We start from the raw sequence: 19,360 nt of genomic DNA, 5'->3' as shown, positions 1-19,360 counted from the left end.
ACCCACGTTAAACTCATGGACTGAACACACACACACCCACAATGGACAACTGTACCCTCAAACACACAATAATAACATGGACTGAACCACCACTCACAACCACTAGCACTTTATATAGCCTCTGTAGAAACTATCTACACCCTCACTTATCTTAACTGCACTACTGTATAGCTCTGTGTAAATAATCATTCTGTACATTTGATAATTTTTAATCCTACAACTGTTTACAACTTGCATAGTTCCCATTTCTGTATAGCTGTATATCTCAGATTTCTGTATAGTTTTTTTATTTCATATTTATATCCTGTACATAGCTTGTACTCACTACAGCCTGTACATACTTATAGTTGTACAGTATTCATAACATACTTCACACCGTGTACATTATAACATACCACAATAGACCCATTTCTGTAATATACTTACATATCTATATTATTGCTAATATATATTGTAATATATCTATATCATGGCTAAAGCACTTCTGGATGGATGCAAACTGCATTTCGTTGCCCTGTACCTGTGCATGTGCAATGACAATAAAGTTGAATTCTAATTCTAATTAAAAAAAATATATGGTGGTTTAGATTTTTGTGAGTGACACACTCTCAGACTCATCGAACGATACTACTGACCAGCCAATCAGTGGCATGCAGTCAGACGATGTCACATTTTAGTACCTGCCCGGATCGATTGGAATCCTGGGAAAGCAGTTACAAAAAAAAAAAAAAAAAAAAAAAAAAAAAGTACCAGGTGCTGTGACCTGATGCAAAACCCGGCAAACAGTGATGAACCGTGCAGAGTTGATTTGAGCAGGCACTAATGGAAAAAGAGCTTCAGAGTTAAGAGACTTGAGCTCACCTGTTGGATCCATAACCAGCACTGATTAGTGCATCAGATAGCACAGCGACTATCTGGCTCTTTGGATAAGTTATACTTGCAGATGTTTGAAGAATGAATGGAGAGCAAAGGACTCCAGTAATGTTTTTTTCACAGCAGGTGGGCATGTTCCAGTAGCTCTGATGTCACGGCAAAATGTGTAATAGGCACGCTAGTCCACTGTATCCATTTACACACCCATGTAAAAATTGGATTACCAGCAGGGGGAGCTAATGTATTTAAAGTCAAGTCAGTAGAGAGCAAAAAACATTAATTCCAGGGTCCTTAATCAGCAAAATCCATTATACTATGCTAATATGTATTTCCATGTAAATGTCTGTATAAACACGTTGCTGTGATTATATTCATGTTGGCTTGAAATAAAACGTCTCCTTCTGCTGGTACTACAGATTACTGCAACTTCTGCAAGCGTGTACATTTCACATTTTGGAGAGGCAAAGCGTGACATGGAAACAGTGGACGAGCGTGTTGATGGAATGGTAGATTTACTGTCATTAGTAAGTCCCACCTGAAACAACAGTGTGGGTGGAGTTTGCCTGTATGTGTCATCAGTTTGTGATTAAACATTATCAGTATTGAACAGCGGCTCAGGCAGCACCAATCAAGAACCACTAACAAACAGCCAATCACGGAGCTATGCACATGTGCTATCTGCTAAGTGCTGGTACCTTGTTGTTCTGACTCCAGGTCCAGGCAGGTGGCGTCTGGAGGTGGAGAAGCGAGAAGGGGTTCTGACCACTGACGATAACCAAAATGGAGAGCAGCTTCAGATACGAGATCAGCTGAGCCGCACACCTGACGGGAGGAGGCAGGTTAGACACAGCTGTAGAGGCTGGGGACAGAGTTTACAGACGGAGCACCTCACCTGCTGAAGCCAGTGGGAGGGTAGTTCTCGCCTTGGATGCGGATGTCCGGGTACACCTCACTGATGGCCTGAGAGTAATCCTGGAAGACTTTACTGTAACCTCAGGAGATACTGAAAGAAGCACATCAGTTAGGTGATTATAATCTGTCACACTTACACACACACACTGTCACACACAATAACATTAGCCGATCAATTATCAGGTGTATTTTTTTTATTTTCCCGAAAGACGGACGTTGAAGACAAGAACACCTGCCTTAAGGTGTCCAATTAGATGGTCAGAAGCGAAGCAACTCGAACTTGATCAGCCAACAAAATCCGGGTAGTCTCCAAATTCCAACCGACCAAATGAGCAAAGTTGGGTTACCCGAAGCTCGTTAACGACAAGTATTCACCGCTAGTTAGCGCTGGCGCCGTAGATCACGCTAACTTAACTCGTATTGTCGATGGTTTGTGTTTAGATTTTCAACCACCCTGTCTTTAGTTTCTCTTCACCTCGGTCATTCTCACGGATGCTCACCGCTAGCCTCCGTTAGCTTCTGCGTTAACTCACCAGTACTGGAACCGCAGTACGGGGCCGCTGTAGATCGCCGCCTTAGCGGGCTTTCCCGGTTCCGTGTCCGGGAAGACGGCCGGGTTGTCGGGTGGTTGGTGCCCACTCTGCGAGCTCGACCTTCCGACATAAATGTCCCGGAGGGTGAGCGCCGTGAAGAGGAACAGGGCCACCAGAAGGCCAGTCTGGCTGTACTCCGCCATGACTGCAGTAGTCAAACACATGAATCGGAAGCAGAACTACATTCGCTGATGCCACGCTTCCGCTCTGCTCTTTCACATTAAAAGAAACGTCCAGCGGGAAAAATGACGGTTTTTGATACATATTCAGCGGGCTTTAAATATTTTGATTGGAGCGATAAAGGTGGTTCGTGTTTAGATAATCTGAAATTTTTTTATCTGAAACATCAGCGGTGCGGTGAAAGGGGGGGGGGGGGTTGTTTTTTTTTACTCATCTATAATCACATAGTGACGTCACATTCACCCGACACAAAGTGGTAAACAGTGTAACGTCATAAACGTGGGACACAGCGTAGCGTGTGGTTGGAGGCGCCAAGGTGATAGAACAAGCAAATAAAATCGGGGATTTAATGATTTATTCAGCCTCTGACCCCGAGCACAGAGCACCTAACGGCTGACGTCACACAGGTACGTTTCCGCTGTACGGTCATGTTAAAGATTGCAATATCGAAGAAAAGAAAAAGGAGGTGTGATTCTGTTCTGAATGATTCAATATGTCGCTTGTCTCTGAGATTGTCATTGTTATTGTTCTAAATAAAGTTCATTAAAAAAAAAGATGCAATATCGAGCTGTTAACAGGAGAACGCATGAGATGTCTTTAATTAATGTAGGGGAGAGTGGGGTGAGTTGTGCCAGTTTTTACTTAAAGTGATTTTAAAGCGACCGTAATGTCCAACTAAAACATGTACACATATTTCAGGATGTTGAGCAGTAAAAATGTTCTGACATGTTCAGAACAAAATGACATTCAAATGAAGACGAAATTAACTGCAGTTGTCTTCACAAATCTGGCCTACTCCATAACATCCCAGCTGTTGATGCTACTCACTGCTCCCTTCTGGCTCTACCACCAAGTTTTTGTGATGCGGTTAATGGTTTTATGCACATTTTCTCTATGGGAAATAATTATGAATATTCTCTATTACTTTTTCTTAATAAATGCACACTTAGCCACACCTGCTTTTGCATGTGATATCCCTGCCAGCTGGATCAAAATCTAATTTCTTTGTGCATGAACTGGCTTTTGAGTATTCACAAAGAAACGAACATATAAAGGCTGCTAGTGCCTTTTAGATGTTGTGTCAAAGACTTGATGGCATTTCCATCTGTAGCATCCAGCCGAACTGAGAAGGCCAGAACTGATGGTTGTTGAATGACTTTTATTATTCCTTGCCGTGTATCAGACAACGAACCAACGTAAGAGCTTATTCCCCTGTCGACTGTAGCTAGAGCCATTCATTTTTCTACTATTGTTTTTCTCTCCCTTTTCTCCATTATCAGTAGTTTGCAGTTTTCTTGCGTCTTTTGTTACATCAAGCTAGTTTCCGTTTGCAACATTCACGTCTGGTCACACAGTAAGTTACTAAATCAAAAGCACAAACATTATATTACGTTATATTATATATTAGCTAGCTTTACATATTCACTTTTACACCATCCATCTTCTTCTTTTCCATGTATCATTTTAATGTCATCCTGGATGTTGATCTTCCTCGCCACCTGACGAATGGACTTCCCTTCTCCACCTCATTCACTCAGTAAACTCTCTCTATTATAACTCTGTGGCATGAGGGTCTGTTTCTGTTTTTGGTCTGAAATTAAGAATGTCACAGTGGAAAACTATAAAAATACAATCTACAGTTACAATAAAATAATATGTTTAAAATATTCATAAGTGTGGCCCCTTGGCACAAATTACCCCAACAACACCATTTTGAAAAAAGGCATCATCCAACAGTTTTGAGTATCGACTCACAGTCTAGCTTACCAAATCTCTAACACATCTGTGAAATGTTTTCAGACTTTTCTATAACTGTTCATACGCAACAATCAAAAACCAAATCACCCCACTTTCCCCTGTGCCAAATAATAGCAGCTGATCTTCACAGCTACCTGAGGAACAGCTGAGCTGAACTTCCTCCTGACATGAAGCTTAATAAACAGAAACAGGCAGTTTTCTCTTCTTCTCCACACAGACTGTGACAGTAAAACACAAGTTTTTGTTTAACTGGTGTGATCCGTTTACATATTCCACTCTCCGTGATCAGCAGGTGTTAAACAGCTGACAGGTGAACAGGATGTTTGCAGGTAAACTTGAGGCTTTGTCTGTAGCGTCATGAGGAAAATGTTGGCTTGTTATTTAAGTTACAGAAGGACAGAGGTGTGAGACTAGGTGGAAGACTTTTTGATTTAAAAAAAAAAAAAAAAATTCAAATAATTGAATTGTGGTCTGATGAGAATATTGTAGAGCTGGGCGATAGAACGATAACGATATGTATTGCGATATAACTTTTTCTTGATAGAAAAATTAAACTATTGCGATAGACCTCGCCGCTCTTGTCCTCTTAAAAAAAAGAAAAAAAAGAACAGCCACTCCAAATTAAGTAGCGCAGAGCCGAACCAATCACAGCCACAGCGTCACGTGACGTGAAGTGACTTGTTACGTACAGCAGCCAGCCACCGTACCGCCCGGGTAATGGAGGAAATGAGTTTGCCGACTAGAAAAATCAACCGAGCGTGACCACGCTCGGAAGAGAAAACAGATGATGGTTCCAATGCCGGAGAGATTGTCGAACGGAAGAGCCATAGAAGTTCCATAGTGTGAAGGTATTTCGGCTATTTCAAGTCTGACAAAAAACAGAGTAGCGTTCACTGTAAATTGCTCAGGCTATGTCCACACGTACCCGGGTATTTTTGAAAATGCAGATTTTTTCTATGCGTTTGCACCTTTCGTCCACACGTAAACGGCGTTTTTGGTCACTGAAAACGAAGATTTTTAAAAACTCCGGCCATGGTGGATATTTTTGAAAACTCCGTTTTTGTATTTACGTGTGGACTAGAAAAACGGAGAAAACACAGCGTCAAAAATGTGCGCATTTTTTGACGTCACACTGTGCGCCACGTTATTGTGTCGGTGAAATGAATTTCTACAATACTGTTAATTCTACTCTCTGCAGTGTTTAAATGCTTACATATACACACAGTTACTGTCCCTCCACACATACGACCCGGTTCTGCTTTTATTAGTGATGTGCGGATCGATCCTGAAATATCGATTCCTCCGATACCAGTCATTTATGTTCTAGAATCGATTCTCACATGAAAATATTGATGTTTTTAGTAATTTAGGGTTAATTTGTAGTTTATCATTAACAGCAACACAGTGGAAAGAAACTATAACATTCGGATTGTCTACATTCAACAGCTACAGTGGGGCAAAAAAGTATTTAGTCAGCCACCGATTGTACAAGTTCCCCCACTTAAAATGATGACAGAGGTCAGTAATTTGCACCAGAGGTACACTTCAACTGTGAGAGACAGAATGTGAAAAAAAAAATCCATGAATTCACATGGTAGGATTTGTAAAGAATTTATTCGTAAATTAGGGTGGAAAATAAGTATTTGGTCACCTCAAACAAGGAAAATCTCTGGCTCTCACAGACCTGTAACGTCTTCTGTAAGAAGCTTTTCTGTCCCCCACTCGTTACCTGTATGAATGGCACCTGTTTGAACTCATCATCTGTATAAAAGACACCTGTCCACAGCCTCAAACAGTCAGACTCCAAACTCCGCCATGGCCAAGACCAAAGAGCTTTCAAAGGACACCAGGAAAAGTATTGTAGACCTGCACCAGACTGGGAAGAGTGAATCTACAATAGGCAAGCAGCTTGGTGTGAAAAAATCAACTGTGGGAGCAATCATCAAAAAATGGAAGACATACAAGACCACTGATAATCTCCCTCGATCTGGGGCTCCACGCAAGATCTCATCCCGTGGGGTCAAAATGATCATGAGAACGGTGAGCAAAGATCCCAGAACCACACGGGGGGACCTGGTGAATGACCTGCAGAGAGCTGGGACCAAAGTAACAAAGGTCACCATCAGTAACACACTACAACGGCAGGGAATCAAATCCCGCAGTGCCAGACGTGTTCCGCTGCTGAAGCCAGTGCATGTCCAGGCCCGTCTGAAGTTTGCCACAGAGCACATGGATGATACAGCAGAGGATTGGGGGAATGTCATGTGGTCAGATGAAACCAAAGTAGAACTTTTTGGTATAAACTCAACTCGTCGTGTTTGGAGGAAGAAGAATACTGAGTTGCATCCCAAGAACACCATACCTACTGTGAAGCATGGGGGTGGAAACATCATGCTATGGGGCTGTTTTTCTGCCAAGGGGACAGGACGACTGATCCGTGTTAAGGACAGAATGAATGGGGCCATGTATGGTGAGATTTTGAGCCAAAACCTCCTTCCATCAGTGAGAACTTTGAAGATGAAACGAGGCTGGGTCTTCCAACATGACAATGATCCAAAACACACCGCCCGGGCAACAAAGGAGTGGCTCCGTAAGAAGCATTTGAAAGTCCTGGAGTGGCCTAGCCAGTCTCCAGACCTCAACCCCATAGAAAATCTGTGGCGGGAGTTGAAAGTCCGTGTTGCTCGGCGACAGCCCCAAAACATCACTGCTCTCGAGAAGATCTGCATGGAGGAATGGGCCAAAATACCAGCTACTGTGTGTGCAAACCTGGTAAAGACCTATAGTAAACGTTTGACCTCTGTTATTGCCAACAAAGGTTATGTTACAAAGTATTGAGTTGTATTTTTGTTATTGACCAAATACTTATTTTCCTGATTTACGAATAAATTCTTTACAAATCCTACCATGTGGATTCATGGATATTTTTTTTTCCCACATTCTGTCTCTCACAGTTGAAGTGTACCTCTGGTGCAAATTACTGACCTCTGTCATCATTTTAAGTGGGGGAACTTGCACAATCGGTGGCTGACTAAATACTTTTTTGCCCCACTGTACCCTCTTTGCCCTCTTCTGCCTTTCATAGTCATGTGCGAAATACGGCTGTATAAATGACTCGCAGCCCCTTGGTGCGCGCACTCACAACAATAGCTGAGCCTAATTGTGCAGACGTATTTTACCTCCACAAATAGCTGAGACATGGTTTGCGATACATGTGGCAAAAAAGTGCTCCAAGAGTGAGGTGTTGTGGCTATACTTTCCCAACCTTGAGACCTCAGAATTAGGGAGACAATCAAAAGGGCACATTTTACAGGGTTTATTTATCAGATAAAATACGTTAAATGTCACCGAAACAGCGGGGGTGTCCAAATTCAGAGGCTGCTTCCACCTGAGGACCCGCCCTTCGCGGTCTAAAGAAAGCCGGGTAGTACGTCTTGAGTTCCCTCGGTGGAGTGAAACTCAGCCGTCTGCTCCTTGCTATCTAAAATATAACCGGGCGCTGGCATAAACTCTCGACCGTCTCACACTTTCTTTAATTAGTTTTCTGTTTGATGTTTATTCAGCAGTGTGAAAACCCCGGAGGAACACACCTGTGGGATTAATAAAGTTAAATTTAATTTAATCTAATCTAATAACTTTAATCTCAGCCAAACCGATTTACTCACGAACAAACAAAACACTGAAAAAGCCAAACAATAACATTTTTAAGTTATCAAAGTGACTTATATATCATGTTTAACCCAAGTAGTGAAAGCCTGCGGGAGTTTGAAGACGATGTGTTGATCGGCTCAGATATTTGAAGTTTACACAGCTACATTCTCACCTGAAAACATGTTAAAAGTTGGGGTTTTTTTGCGACCCAGAAAGAGAAAGAAGAGTAATATTAAAACTAAGTAGCTGCCGCCATTGTTGGAAACTGGAATTGGCTCGGCCGCGCTATGAATTCTGCAATATGGTTTTTCAATTTTGTTGTCCAGGTGGAAATTCGGGAGAATGGTGGCTCCGGGATTCTCCCGGAAAAATCGGGAGGGTTGGCATGTTTGGTTGTGGCAACATCACTAACCTTGTCAAACACCTCAGAGTAAATCATATCACAGAATATGAGGCGCGTATGTTGAGACGAACTGAAGAGGAGGAGAGGGACAGGTGCTGCTAGGGCGAGACACACGTCTCTCACAGAGTCCTTTAGTGCTGCAGGCAGGCAACGTGTTCAAATAGCGCATAACTTCAGTTTTTTTTTATTTCTATATGATGAACTCTGCATTATTAAGTGATAAGAACAAGTAATCTGATGTCCTGTAATCATTATGACGCTATAATTTGAGATAAATAAATAAAATAAGTTTTTTTGTATAAAGTATCGGTATCGGATCAGTATCGTCGATACCACCCTGAAAAGTACTTGATATCGGAAAGGAAATCAGTGGTATCGCACATCACTAGCTTCTATGCCCCAGCTTTGTTTACTTTTTCCCACCGAGGCTTCTAGACTTCTGATTGGCCAACATTTCTGCACGGTTAGAAATCTAGCTCCACCTGCTGCTTTGGCATGTTCATAGCAGCGTTTTCCTTCATTTCTGCCTTTATGTGTGGACGGGATTATTTTTTAAAACGAAAACGGAAAATCTCCGTTTTCAAAAATGCCCGTGTATGTGTGGACGTAGCCTCAGTCTCTGACTTTAAGCGCTAATTCGTCATTCGGCTTTTGTCAGACTAAAGTAACTGTTAAAACTGTTTGAAAAGCTCAGCTATACAACAAGGAGAGATTGAGAATTTCCTTTTAGTTCTCAGTTTATTTGATATTGACAAAAGTTAGTCAATTTTGTCTGTTCTTCTGTAAAACAAACTAAGATTTATTTTTAGAATTAATATTTTGTTTCTAAGTGGAATTGACAATTTAGTAGTCTGTTTCGTTTGTTCTATTTTGAAACTTAAACGCTTCAGCGGCTGCCTTTTGTGTAGTTTGCAATATTTGCCTTTATTTATCTGAAAAAGTCTCATGTTCCTTAAGTACATCTACCCTGTTGAACTTATTATGGGAAATAAATATTTAAATAAAAACAAGCTGCTGATTATTTCACATTTCACTTGTGAGCAACGGCACATTTAAATCTTACAAATATAGTTATTTGGCTTATATCGTGATATATATCGTTATCGCCTGAAATGAAAAAAACATATCGTGATATGAAAAAATCTTATATCGCCCAGCTCTAGAATATTGATATGGGTATGCATTTGAACGAGCTGGACATGGAGCCCATTTTTGTCTTGTCAAACCTCATGAACCAGAGACAGAGACGACATCCAGTGAAAACGACGCAACATCTGCAACACGGAGAGAGCTCACCTGGAACACCGATCACACTCACGTTTGTTTGTTGGCAAACAGGTGAAGTCCTGAAATGTTTCTGATCTCTGAGGAAGGTTTCTCATCGATAAATCGATCACTGCAAAACCTTGAGCTCACAGTTGCTTCACCAATTGTAATAACCTGTAAATAATCTGCTCATGATGGAAGATGAAGAGGAGTCTCATCCTTCCCTTCAGCGTGGTCTCCTACACATGGACTTCATATTTCACTCCATCCTGGTTCCTGTTGCAGTCATATGATATTTTACGGCCGTCCTTTCTGTGTCATCATTTCAGGCCTGTGAGGGTTACCATGTTAAGTGTGGGGGGCTCGTCGAGGATCTTCAGCCTTCCCATACGAGGATTCTGCTCAGCTGTGATCTACAGGAAGTCACTTCCACCTGTCATCACCTCTCCTGGCAACTACCTCCATAGATCAGGAGGGGGGGCACACGTGTCAGGTGTGCGGGCCCTGTCAGGTGGCAGCAGCGATGCTGCAGGTGGGTGGTACAGCAGCCTGGCGGACTCGACCCCAGTTCACCTGTGTGAACAGCTCCTGGTGAGCGTACAGGAGGCGAGCGGGTTGCCATGGTGGTTTAGCATCTGCGTAGCGACGCTGTCAGTGAGGACGCTCGTCACTCTGCCGCTCGCTGCCTACCAGCTGGTTGTCATCTCTAAGGTCAGTGACGCAGGGCTTCACATATAAGATAAGATAAGATAACCTTTATTAGTCCCACACGTGGGAAACTTGTTTTGTCACCGCAGAAAGTGGACAGTGCAAAGTTACATAGCAAAAACTGGAGAACACTGGAACACAATAAGAATAAGGTACTGTACACAACTGTACAGAATAGAATAAAATACTATATACAATAGGATAAAAATAGAATACAAATGCTTTATACAACTGAGTAGAAATACAACTTTGTTGGAAAAAGAGCATTGCACTTAGTCTTATTGCACATGTGTGGATGTGTGTGTTTGATCAGTTGAAGTCTTTGTTGTGGAGTCTGATAGCAGTGGGGAGCAAAGACCTGTGAAATCTCTCCGTCCCACATCGTGGGTGCCGCAGCCACTGAAGGAGCTGCTCAGTGCTGTCAAAGTCTCCTGCATGGGGTGGGAGATGTTGTCCTACAGGGATGACAGCTTGGCCACCATTCTCCTGTCACTCAACACCTCCACTGGGTCCAGAGGGCATCCTAGAACAGAGCTGGCCCCTTCGGATCAGCCTGTTCAGTCTCTTCCTGTCCCCAGCAGAGATGCTGCCACCCCAGCAAACCACACCGTAAAAGATGGCTGAGGCCACCACAGAGTCATAGAAAGTCTTCAGGAGTGGGCCCTCCACTCCAAAAGACCTGAGGCTCCGCAGCAGGTACAGCCTGCTCTGCCCTTTCCTGTAGAGGGCGTCTGAATTATGAATCCAGTCCAGTTTATTGTTCAGATGAACACCAAGGTACCTGTAGCTGTCTACAGCCTCAATGTCCATACCTTGGATGTTCAGTGGTTGCAGTGGAGGATGTTTGTGCCTGTGGAAGTCTACCACCAGCTCCTTGGTTTTACTGGTGTTGATGTGGAGGTAGTTCAGCTGGCACCAGTCCACAAAGCCTTGGGTCAGTTCTCTGTACTCCCTGTCGTCCCCATCAGTGATGAGGCAGACTATTGCAGAGTCATCAGAGAACTTCTGCAGGAAGCACTGGGTGGAGCTATGGGAGAAGTCTGCAGTGTAGATGGTGAAGAGGAATGGAGCTAGAACCGTTCCCTGTGGGGCCCCGTACTGCAGACGACCCTGTCCGACACACAGCCCTGAGTTCTCACATACTCTGGTCCGTCGGTGAGGTAGTCCAGAATCATGTGGTGAGGTGATGATCCACTCCAGAGTTCTCCAGCTTGTCCTTCAGGACAAGCTGGAGTGTTAAAGGCACTGGAGAAATCAAAGAACATGATTCTCACAGTGCTACCAGCGGTCTCCAAGTGAGAGAGGGAGCGATGTAGGAGGTGGATGACGGCATCATCCGCTCCAATGCCAGGCTGGTAGGCAAACTGAAGTGGGTCCAGTGATGAGCTCACAAGGCGCCGAAGCTGAGCCAGGACCAGCCGCTCCAGGGTCTTCGTCAGGTGGGATGTCAGAGCCACCATCTTGTACAGTGGGGCAAAAAAGTATTTAGTCAGCCACCGATTGTGCAAGTTCCCCCACTTAAAATGATGACAGAGGTCAGTAATTTGCACCAGAGGTACACTTCAACTGTGAGAGACAGAATGTGGAAAAAAAATCCATGAATTCACATGGTAGGATTTGTAAGGAATTTATACGTAAATTAGGGTGGAAAATAAGTATTTGGTCACCTCAAACAAGGAAAATCTCTGGCTCTCACAGACCTGTAACGTCTTCTGTAAGAAGCTTTTCTGTCCCCCACTCGTTACCTGTATGAATGGCACCTGTTTGAACTCATCATCTGTATAAAAGACACCTGTCCACAGCCTCAAACAGTCAGACTCCAAACTCCGCCATGGCCAAGACCAAAGAGCTTTCGAAGGACACCAGGAAAAGTATTGTAGACCTGCACCAGACTGGGAAGAGTGAATCTACAATAGGCAAGCAGCTTGGTGTGAAAAAATCAACTGTGGGAGCAATCATCAGAAAATGGAAGACATACAAGACCACTGATAATCTCCCTCGATCTGGGGCTCCACGCAAGATCTCATCCCGTGGGGTCAAAATGATCATGAGAACGGTGAGCAAAGATCCCAGAACCACACGGGGGGACCTGGTGAATGACCTGCAGAGAGCTGGGACCAAAGTAACAAAGGTCACCATCAGTAACACACTACAACGGCAGGGAATCAAATCCCGCAGTGCCAGACGTGTTCCGCTGCTGAAGCCAGTGCATGTCCAGGCCCGTCTGAAGTTTGCCACAGAGCACATGGATGATACAGCAGAGGATTGGGAGAATGTCATGTGGTCAGATGAAACCAAAGTAGAACTTTTTGGTATAAACTCAACTCGTCGTGTTTGGAGGAAGAAGAATACAGAGTTGCATCCCAAGAACACCATACCTACTGTGAAGCATGGGGGTGGAAACATCATGCTATGGGGCTGTTTTTCTGCCAAGGGGACAGGACGACTGATCCGTGTTAAGGACAGAATGAATGGGGTCATGTATCGTGAGATTTTGAGCCAAAACCTCCTTCCATCAGTGAGAACTTTGAAGATGAAACGAGGCTGGGTCTTCCAACATGACAATGATCCAAAACACACCGCCCGGGCAACAAAGGAGTGGCTCCGTAAGAAGCATCTGAAAGTCCTGGAGTGGCCTAGCCAGTCTCCAGACCTCAACCCCATAGAAAATCTGTGGCGGGAGTTGAAAGTCCGTGTTGCTCGGCGACAGCCCCAAAACATCACTGCTCTCGAGAAGATCTGCATGGAGGAATGGGCCAAAATACCAGCTACTGTGTGTGCAAACCTGGTAAAGACCTATAGTAAACGTTTGACCTCTGTTATTGCCAACAAAGGTTATGTTACAAAGTATTGAGTTGTATTTTTGTTATTGACCAAATACTTATTTTCCTGATTTACGAATAAATTCTTTACAAATCCTACCATGTGGATTCATGGATTTTTTTTTTTTCCACATTCTGTCTCTCACAGTTGAAGTGTACCTCTGGTGCAAATTACTGACCTCTGTCATCATTTTAAGTGGGGGAACTTGCACAATCGGTGGCTGACTAAATACTCTTTTGCCCCACTGTAGCTGTTGAAGGTCATCTGTGCAGTGTCATTGCAGTAGTTACCAGAGTCACCTCACAATGACAAGGTTGCTGCTTCAGCTCGTTCTTCCTGTGTGATCCTGTTTCTGGCTGTAGGTGAGGCGGATGAGTGCAGAGTGCAGACCCTTTCTTTCACTGCATGAAAGCAGACTTAAACATGTTTGATGGTTTAAAATACTTTGAGTGGTCAGTAAGAGGGGAAAGGTCTGTCTGTGTCCACAGACTCATCCAACATACTTAATGCTGGTCACATGATCTCAGGTCAGAGTTTGAGGGTCTCATGATGTTTTTGCCGCTTCTAATCCATCTTTGTGCTTCTAAAAGAAAATCCAGCACTCCCACGTCTCTACATCTGACCTTAAATCAGACTGTAGTTTGTCCTCAGAGAGAAGAAATATTTCAGGAATCCAGACATTTTTCCCTCCCCCTTCTCTCCCACGAATTCTGTCCTCCTCGTCCTCCTCCTCGTGTCCTTTTAAACTGAAATGAAAAAGGAAGCCTCTGAGAATCTCAGCTGACACATCAGCTTTTAACCGCCTTTAAGTTACTTTACTTTACCTCATCATGTTTTGGAGGAATACTCTGCAGCTGCCTCTGAGTTTATCTAGTCAGAAGCATCCGTTTATTTAAGGTGCTTTTTTCCCCTGTGAGATGTCCCAAAAAAGTTCCAGTTGGTCAGAGCAAAGATGTAAGCTTTATCTAAAGCAGCCCCTTAGTTCCTGCAATGAAAAACCCACAAAACTAACTATTATTAACCAACCCCCCAGAATCTAACCATAGTAACCTTCAGGTGATGTGCAGGTGGAGGCACTACAGGCTGAAATCTCTGAGCTGGCCAAGAGACTACGCTATGAAGTGTCAGTCACAGCAAGAGAGAGAAGCTGGACGGAGAGAGAGAGCCGGTGAGACACAACTAACAGACTTAAAACAACAACAAACAAATACATTCAAAGAAACAAAAAAAAACATCCAATAGACAGCATACAACCAGTCAGTCTGTCCTCCTGCCAGGTTCCAGTTCAAGAAGAACCTGCGGCGGATCGTCTCTCAGCTCTACGTCAGAGATAACTGTCACCCCTTCAAAGCCAGTCTGCTGGTCTGGGTTCAGCTGCCACTCTGGATCAGTCTGTCTCTGGCCCTCCGAAATCTGAGCCTGGATCAGTCTGGTAAGAACCTGGACCAAATGAAACTAACCTAACCCAGCCCAAAATTATGAGGTAGGATACAGTACTGTGCAAAAGTCTTGAGCCACCCCTCATGTCTTAAAATTTTTGACTTTCCTGTATTTTTGTTAAGTGCTCTTGTGCGATAGTTCTCTTACGCGCTCATTCTTTTCCCTCCCTGCGACGTACAGCAGCTGGAGCTTCAGCTAGCAGACATACTGCGTGACAAACTGCACACAAACAGGCTGATATCATGAATAAGAGACAAAGAGAAATGCTTAAGGCACAGAGAAAAAAACAACTGAAACAGGCTGCATAATATATTTACCTATATGTTTGCAAACTTCGAAAAATTGGTGCACCTGCTCAAGAGTCATGCATAGTACCGTGACTTTTACCTGGTCCAGGATGTAGTCTACACCACTCCCAATCCAGGACCTCTGTTTTTCCTGCAGACCTGCAGGGGGCGCTGGCAGCAGGAGGTGCTCTGTGGTTCCCTGACCTCACCATACCGGACTCCACCTTGATCCTACCTGTCTGTCTGGGACTCGCCAACCTGCTCATCGTAGAGGTCAGTTTGTCAGCAGTATGTAATTAGCTGATCAGTGGTGTAATCAGTCTAAGCTTCCTGTGCACTTCTTCTTCAGGTCTTTTCTCTGCAGAGAGTCGCAGCGTCTCGAACCCAGCGACTGGTCTTGAACACCGTTAGAGGATTTTCTCTGCTGATGATCCCAATCGCTGCCACGGTGCCCTCTGTGAGTTTAAGGTGTAGTCCATCACATTGTCTGCCTGAGGTCTTAGACCAGGTCAGAACAGCCATTTGACATTCAGGAAAAAAGTTACAAGCTGAAATTTACAAAAAAGAAAAACATTTTAATCATAAAACATGCGTACTACACCTGCAGGGAAAATAACCTTTACACATTACAGCCCACTTAGACATGTGTACACCTGGACCGCCCTCATTTCCCGACCACTACACGTCCCATTCAACCTGAACAAGAACTTGAATTTGATCTGTGATCAAATGGGACACCATGGGACACATGGAGACTGAGTCTTATTCATTCACACAGCACAAATATGCAGGTGATGAAGGTGTAGTAAGCTGGTTAACATGAGACAAAAATGGCATTAAATAAATAAATAAATATAATTTTATTTATATAGCACCTTTCTAGACAGAGTCACAAAGTGCTGCACATAGGATAATAAATAATAAAAGGGTAAAACAGACAATATAAAACAGTCAGAAATTTAACCAAAAACAGTCTTAAAAAAGGTGAGTTTTGAGTTTTTTAAAAACAACTACCGAGTCCACAGATCTTAATGTATGAGGGAGAGCGTTCCACAGTCTCGGGGCCACAGTGGCAAAAGCTCTGTCACCCTTAGTTCTCATCTTAGTCTGTTTTATAGCAAGTAAGCCCTGATCAGATGACCTCAGGGACCTGCTAGGGATATAGGGCTGTAGCAGATCGGAGATGTAGGCTGGTGCCAGTCCATGCAAGGCTCTAAACTGAACCATTGAACTGGTGGACAGTAGGGCTGCTCGATTATGGCAAAAATGATAATCACGATTATTTTCACTGAAATTGAGATCACGATTATTTGACGATATTTATTTAACCCTTTAAGACCTACTATAGAACCAAGTCCACCAGAGCTTATATTATTTTTTTTACATGCTGTAGTGCCATTTGTGGGAGCATTTCAAGTTGCTATACATCAATACAACTGTTATAGCCCATATTTTAATAATATGTATGCATTAAGTCCATAGTAATTACATAAATTGCAAAAAAGTGCAATAAACTACAAAAAAAACTGAAAATTGCTTTTGTTTTGTTTACATATATTTCTACTTGGAGAAATTTAAGAGGTTTATCCCTCAAAACTTTAAATACAATAAAGTTGCAAAAAATAGTTTCCCACCACAGGAAATTTATTTTGAGTGTCTTCATAGTTTTATTTTGGAGATACAGCAATTTTTATATACACTGCAGGAAAAACAAAAAACAATCCTATGATGCAAATTTGCAAAGAAAACAGCATGTGCATCATTTCACTGTGGGAAGTGTTACGAACAGCTGATTGGAACGGCAAAGCGTGTTTCTGGAATATTATGTTTTTGTTCCTGCAAGCGCTTTTTATGCAATTTTTGCAAAGCTATATGTGGAACGAAACCGTGACCGAGGACAAGCTGATGGCATAAGATGTAAGTACAACTCCTCCGGTTTCATATGCAAAACAAATTATTGCGCTAGCTTACACGGTTCAGGTTCTACAGGGATTTAAAAATAGTTACGCAAAACGGAGCGTGCTGCTCTGACCGGCTTTAAAGGGTTAACAATGACTTTAAAAAAATAATATAAAATAGTGTGCAACACCACTGAAGTTTTTTTTTTTTTAAACTCTCTTTTCAACCAACGGCAGTCACTCTCCAAATAACTTCTGCTTAGCTTTCCGAGCTTCCCTCGGGTCCTCTTAATCAGCGGTCTCCAACCTTTTTTGCGCCACGGACCGGTTTATGCCCGACAATCTTTTCACGGACCGGCCTTTAAGGTGTCGCGGATAAATGAGGGAGGGGCTAATAATCGGCTCAGTCATTTTTAATGATCGTTGAAAGCCCAGATCGTAATCGTGATTAAAATTCGATTAATTGAGCAGCCCTAGTGGACAGTTATAAGTATTTGGGGGTTGTTCTTGATAAGACCCTGTCCTTTGAGTCACATCTTGCTGCTACAGTGAAAAAGGTTCAACAAAGACTGTACTTTTTAAGGAGGTTGAGAGGTTTTAATGTTTCATCTGAAATGATGACTCTTTTTTTATAAAAGTTTTATTGAATCTGTTTTAACTTTCTGTATCATTGCTTGGTACGGTAATATGTCCCTGAATAATAAGACCAGACTTAACAACCTGGTTAAAGTGGCTGGCAATATTTCAGGGAGGTCTCAGGTCCAGGTTGTGGACTTTTATAACAGGCAGGTACTGAGGAAGGCGACCTCTGTCCTGTTGTGTTCAGGACAGAGGTCCTGAACACAACTCTTTAATGATTTTCAACTGCTTCCATGAGATCGTCGTTATAAAGTGCCTGCAGTGAAGACAAAGAGATATAGATTGTCTTTTGTACCTAGTGCTATTATCATAGTTAATAACACTAAACCATAAGTGTTGTTGCCATTGCACATTGCACTTTTTTGATGAAAAATCTAGGTTGTTTTATCAGGCTTATATTATTTTGGTGAGTGTATGTGATGTGTTGGTTGTCTGTTTGTTTGTACGGACATACTGCAAATCAATTTCCCATTAGGGACAATAAAGTTACCATTGACCATTGAAATATCAAGACCAGGACCTTAAAATGTACTCTAAATTCAACAGGAAGCCAGTGTGGCTGAAATAGCAATGGTGTCACATGTGAATACTTGGAGGATCTTGTCAAAAGTCTAGCTGCAGCGTTTTGCACAACCTACAGATGATCCAGAGAACCTTTGCTTAGACACATAAACAAAGAGTTACAATAGTCCAAGCGTGAGGAAATAAATGCATGTATAGCTATCTCCAGTTCAGGGCAAAATAAAATAGGGCTTAACTTAGCCACATTTCTTAAATAATAAAAACAAGACCAGACCAGAGAATTCACATGCCCATCCAATGTGAGAGTCGAGTCAAAAGTGACAACTAAATTCCTGATAGAGGATTTAACATACACAGGAAGAGGACCAAGGGCTTTCACTATCTGGGATACAAATCTGTCCGGAGCACATACGAGGACTTCAGTTTTCCCCTCGTTGAGTTGGAGGAAATTTACAGCCATCCAACGTTTGATGGAATCTAAGCATTCTAAGGCATTCTTCATCCTTCACATCAGCTGATCATGAGTGTCATAGCCCCGCCCTCTCTGAGCCTGATCTGAGCTCTAATTGGCTTATATCTCTTACAGGTAAAAGATTATTATGGCCACTGAATGGTTTAGGTGATTAAGTTGATCTGTATATAAGTGAAAGTTTTTAATCTCTCCACAGTCTGTGAAATGTCGGTACTGCCACCTACGAGCTTTACACTGGTGAGCTCGTTCTCCCGACATTTGTGAGTGAAGCAGCATTTGCCTCGTTTCCTGTTCATAAACACAGCTCTGACTGAGGAATGTTTCATGTTCAGATCTGCCAAGTCAACGAATGTTTGAACGTGTTGAGTCGCTCCCGCATTCCTGTCAGGTCATCAGATTAAAGTGTCTGTTCAGGGTTTTATTTTGAAAGAATGTTCCTGTGTATTAATCAGATTAAGGTGTTTTATTCTGAAAGTGTCTCACTGTGTCTCTCCTCACAGTCCATGGCTCTGTACTGGTTTGCTTCCAGTCTGGTGGGATTCAGTCACAACCTCCTCCTTCGCTCTCCTTCAATCTGCCGACTCTTGCAACTGTCGACTCCTCACTCGACATCTCCATACAGAGACCTACTGACCGCCTTCTTCGCCAAATACCGCAAATGACCGCGCTGTCAGATAATACAGCTGCAAACACCTACAAAACAAGTTGAGGACAGCAAACTGACTCAGTTTAATATTTACTAGCTGCCTGGGTCCACCTGATGGAAAAAAAAAAAAAACCAAAAACAGCTGACTGTAACTTCCTGTCAGAGTTTAAAGTCCTATAAAGTCAGATAAACGTCTGCGATGATGTGATCACCTCAGATATTTAAAGTGTTTGATGTTAATCTGAGATGTGTCTGTCTGGTCATAAATAAAGTCACTTCAGACTGTGAA

General features: G+C 42.8%; 2 protein-coding genes across 3 annotated transcripts in view; one reads left to right on the top strand and one right to left on the bottom strand.

Annotated features, from left to right (window-relative positions):
• The window catches only part of LOC146677130 (selenoprotein T2-like), an 11,787-nt gene extending 9,225 nt beyond the window's left edge, over positions 1-2,562 (bottom strand). The window contains exons 1-3 of the mRNA XM_085418482.1: positions 2,319-2,562; positions 1,766-1,876; positions 1,569-1,695 (exon numbers count right to left, since the gene is read on the bottom strand). Coding sequence (XP_085274608.1) covers positions 1,569-1,695; positions 1,766-1,876; positions 2,319-2,542 — 462 coding nt within the window. The 5' untranslated portion in view covers positions 2,543-2,562. The remainder of the gene's footprint in view (positions 1-1,568; positions 1,696-1,765; positions 1,877-2,318) is intronic.
• Positions 1,767-19,360, top strand: LOC146677129 (cytochrome c oxidase assembly protein COX18, mitochondrial-like). Of its 2 annotated transcripts, none has more exons than XM_085418470.1 (7): positions 1,767-1,898; positions 9,966-10,347; positions 14,235-14,335; positions 14,445-14,599; positions 15,052-15,167; positions 15,244-15,351; positions 18,926-19,360. In XM_085418470.1, the coding sequence occupies exons 2-7, from the start codon at positions 9,982-9,984 to the stop codon at positions 19,085-19,087; spliced, it is 1,008 nt and encodes a 335-aa protein (XP_085274596.1). In that variant the 5' UTR covers positions 1,767-1,898; positions 9,966-9,981; the 3' UTR covers positions 19,088-19,360. The 2 variants fall into 2 exon arrangements, with proteins under 2 accessions (XP_085274596.1, XP_085274587.1); XM_085418461.1 differs by lacking the exon at positions 1,767-1,898 and adding an exon at positions 2,829-2,965.

Source organism: Rhamphochromis longiceps, linkage group LG2 (genome assembly GCF_057381845.1).
Source record: "Rhamphochromis longiceps isolate RC_006_pf linkage group LG2, R_longiceps_female_GT1.1, whole genome shotgun sequence".
Taxonomy (NCBI): domain Eukaryota; kingdom Metazoa; phylum Chordata; class Actinopteri; order Cichliformes; family Cichlidae; genus Rhamphochromis; species Rhamphochromis longiceps.
The sequence above is the reverse complement of the archived record's forward strand: the minus strand, read 5'-3'. Positions and strand labels throughout refer to the sequence as shown.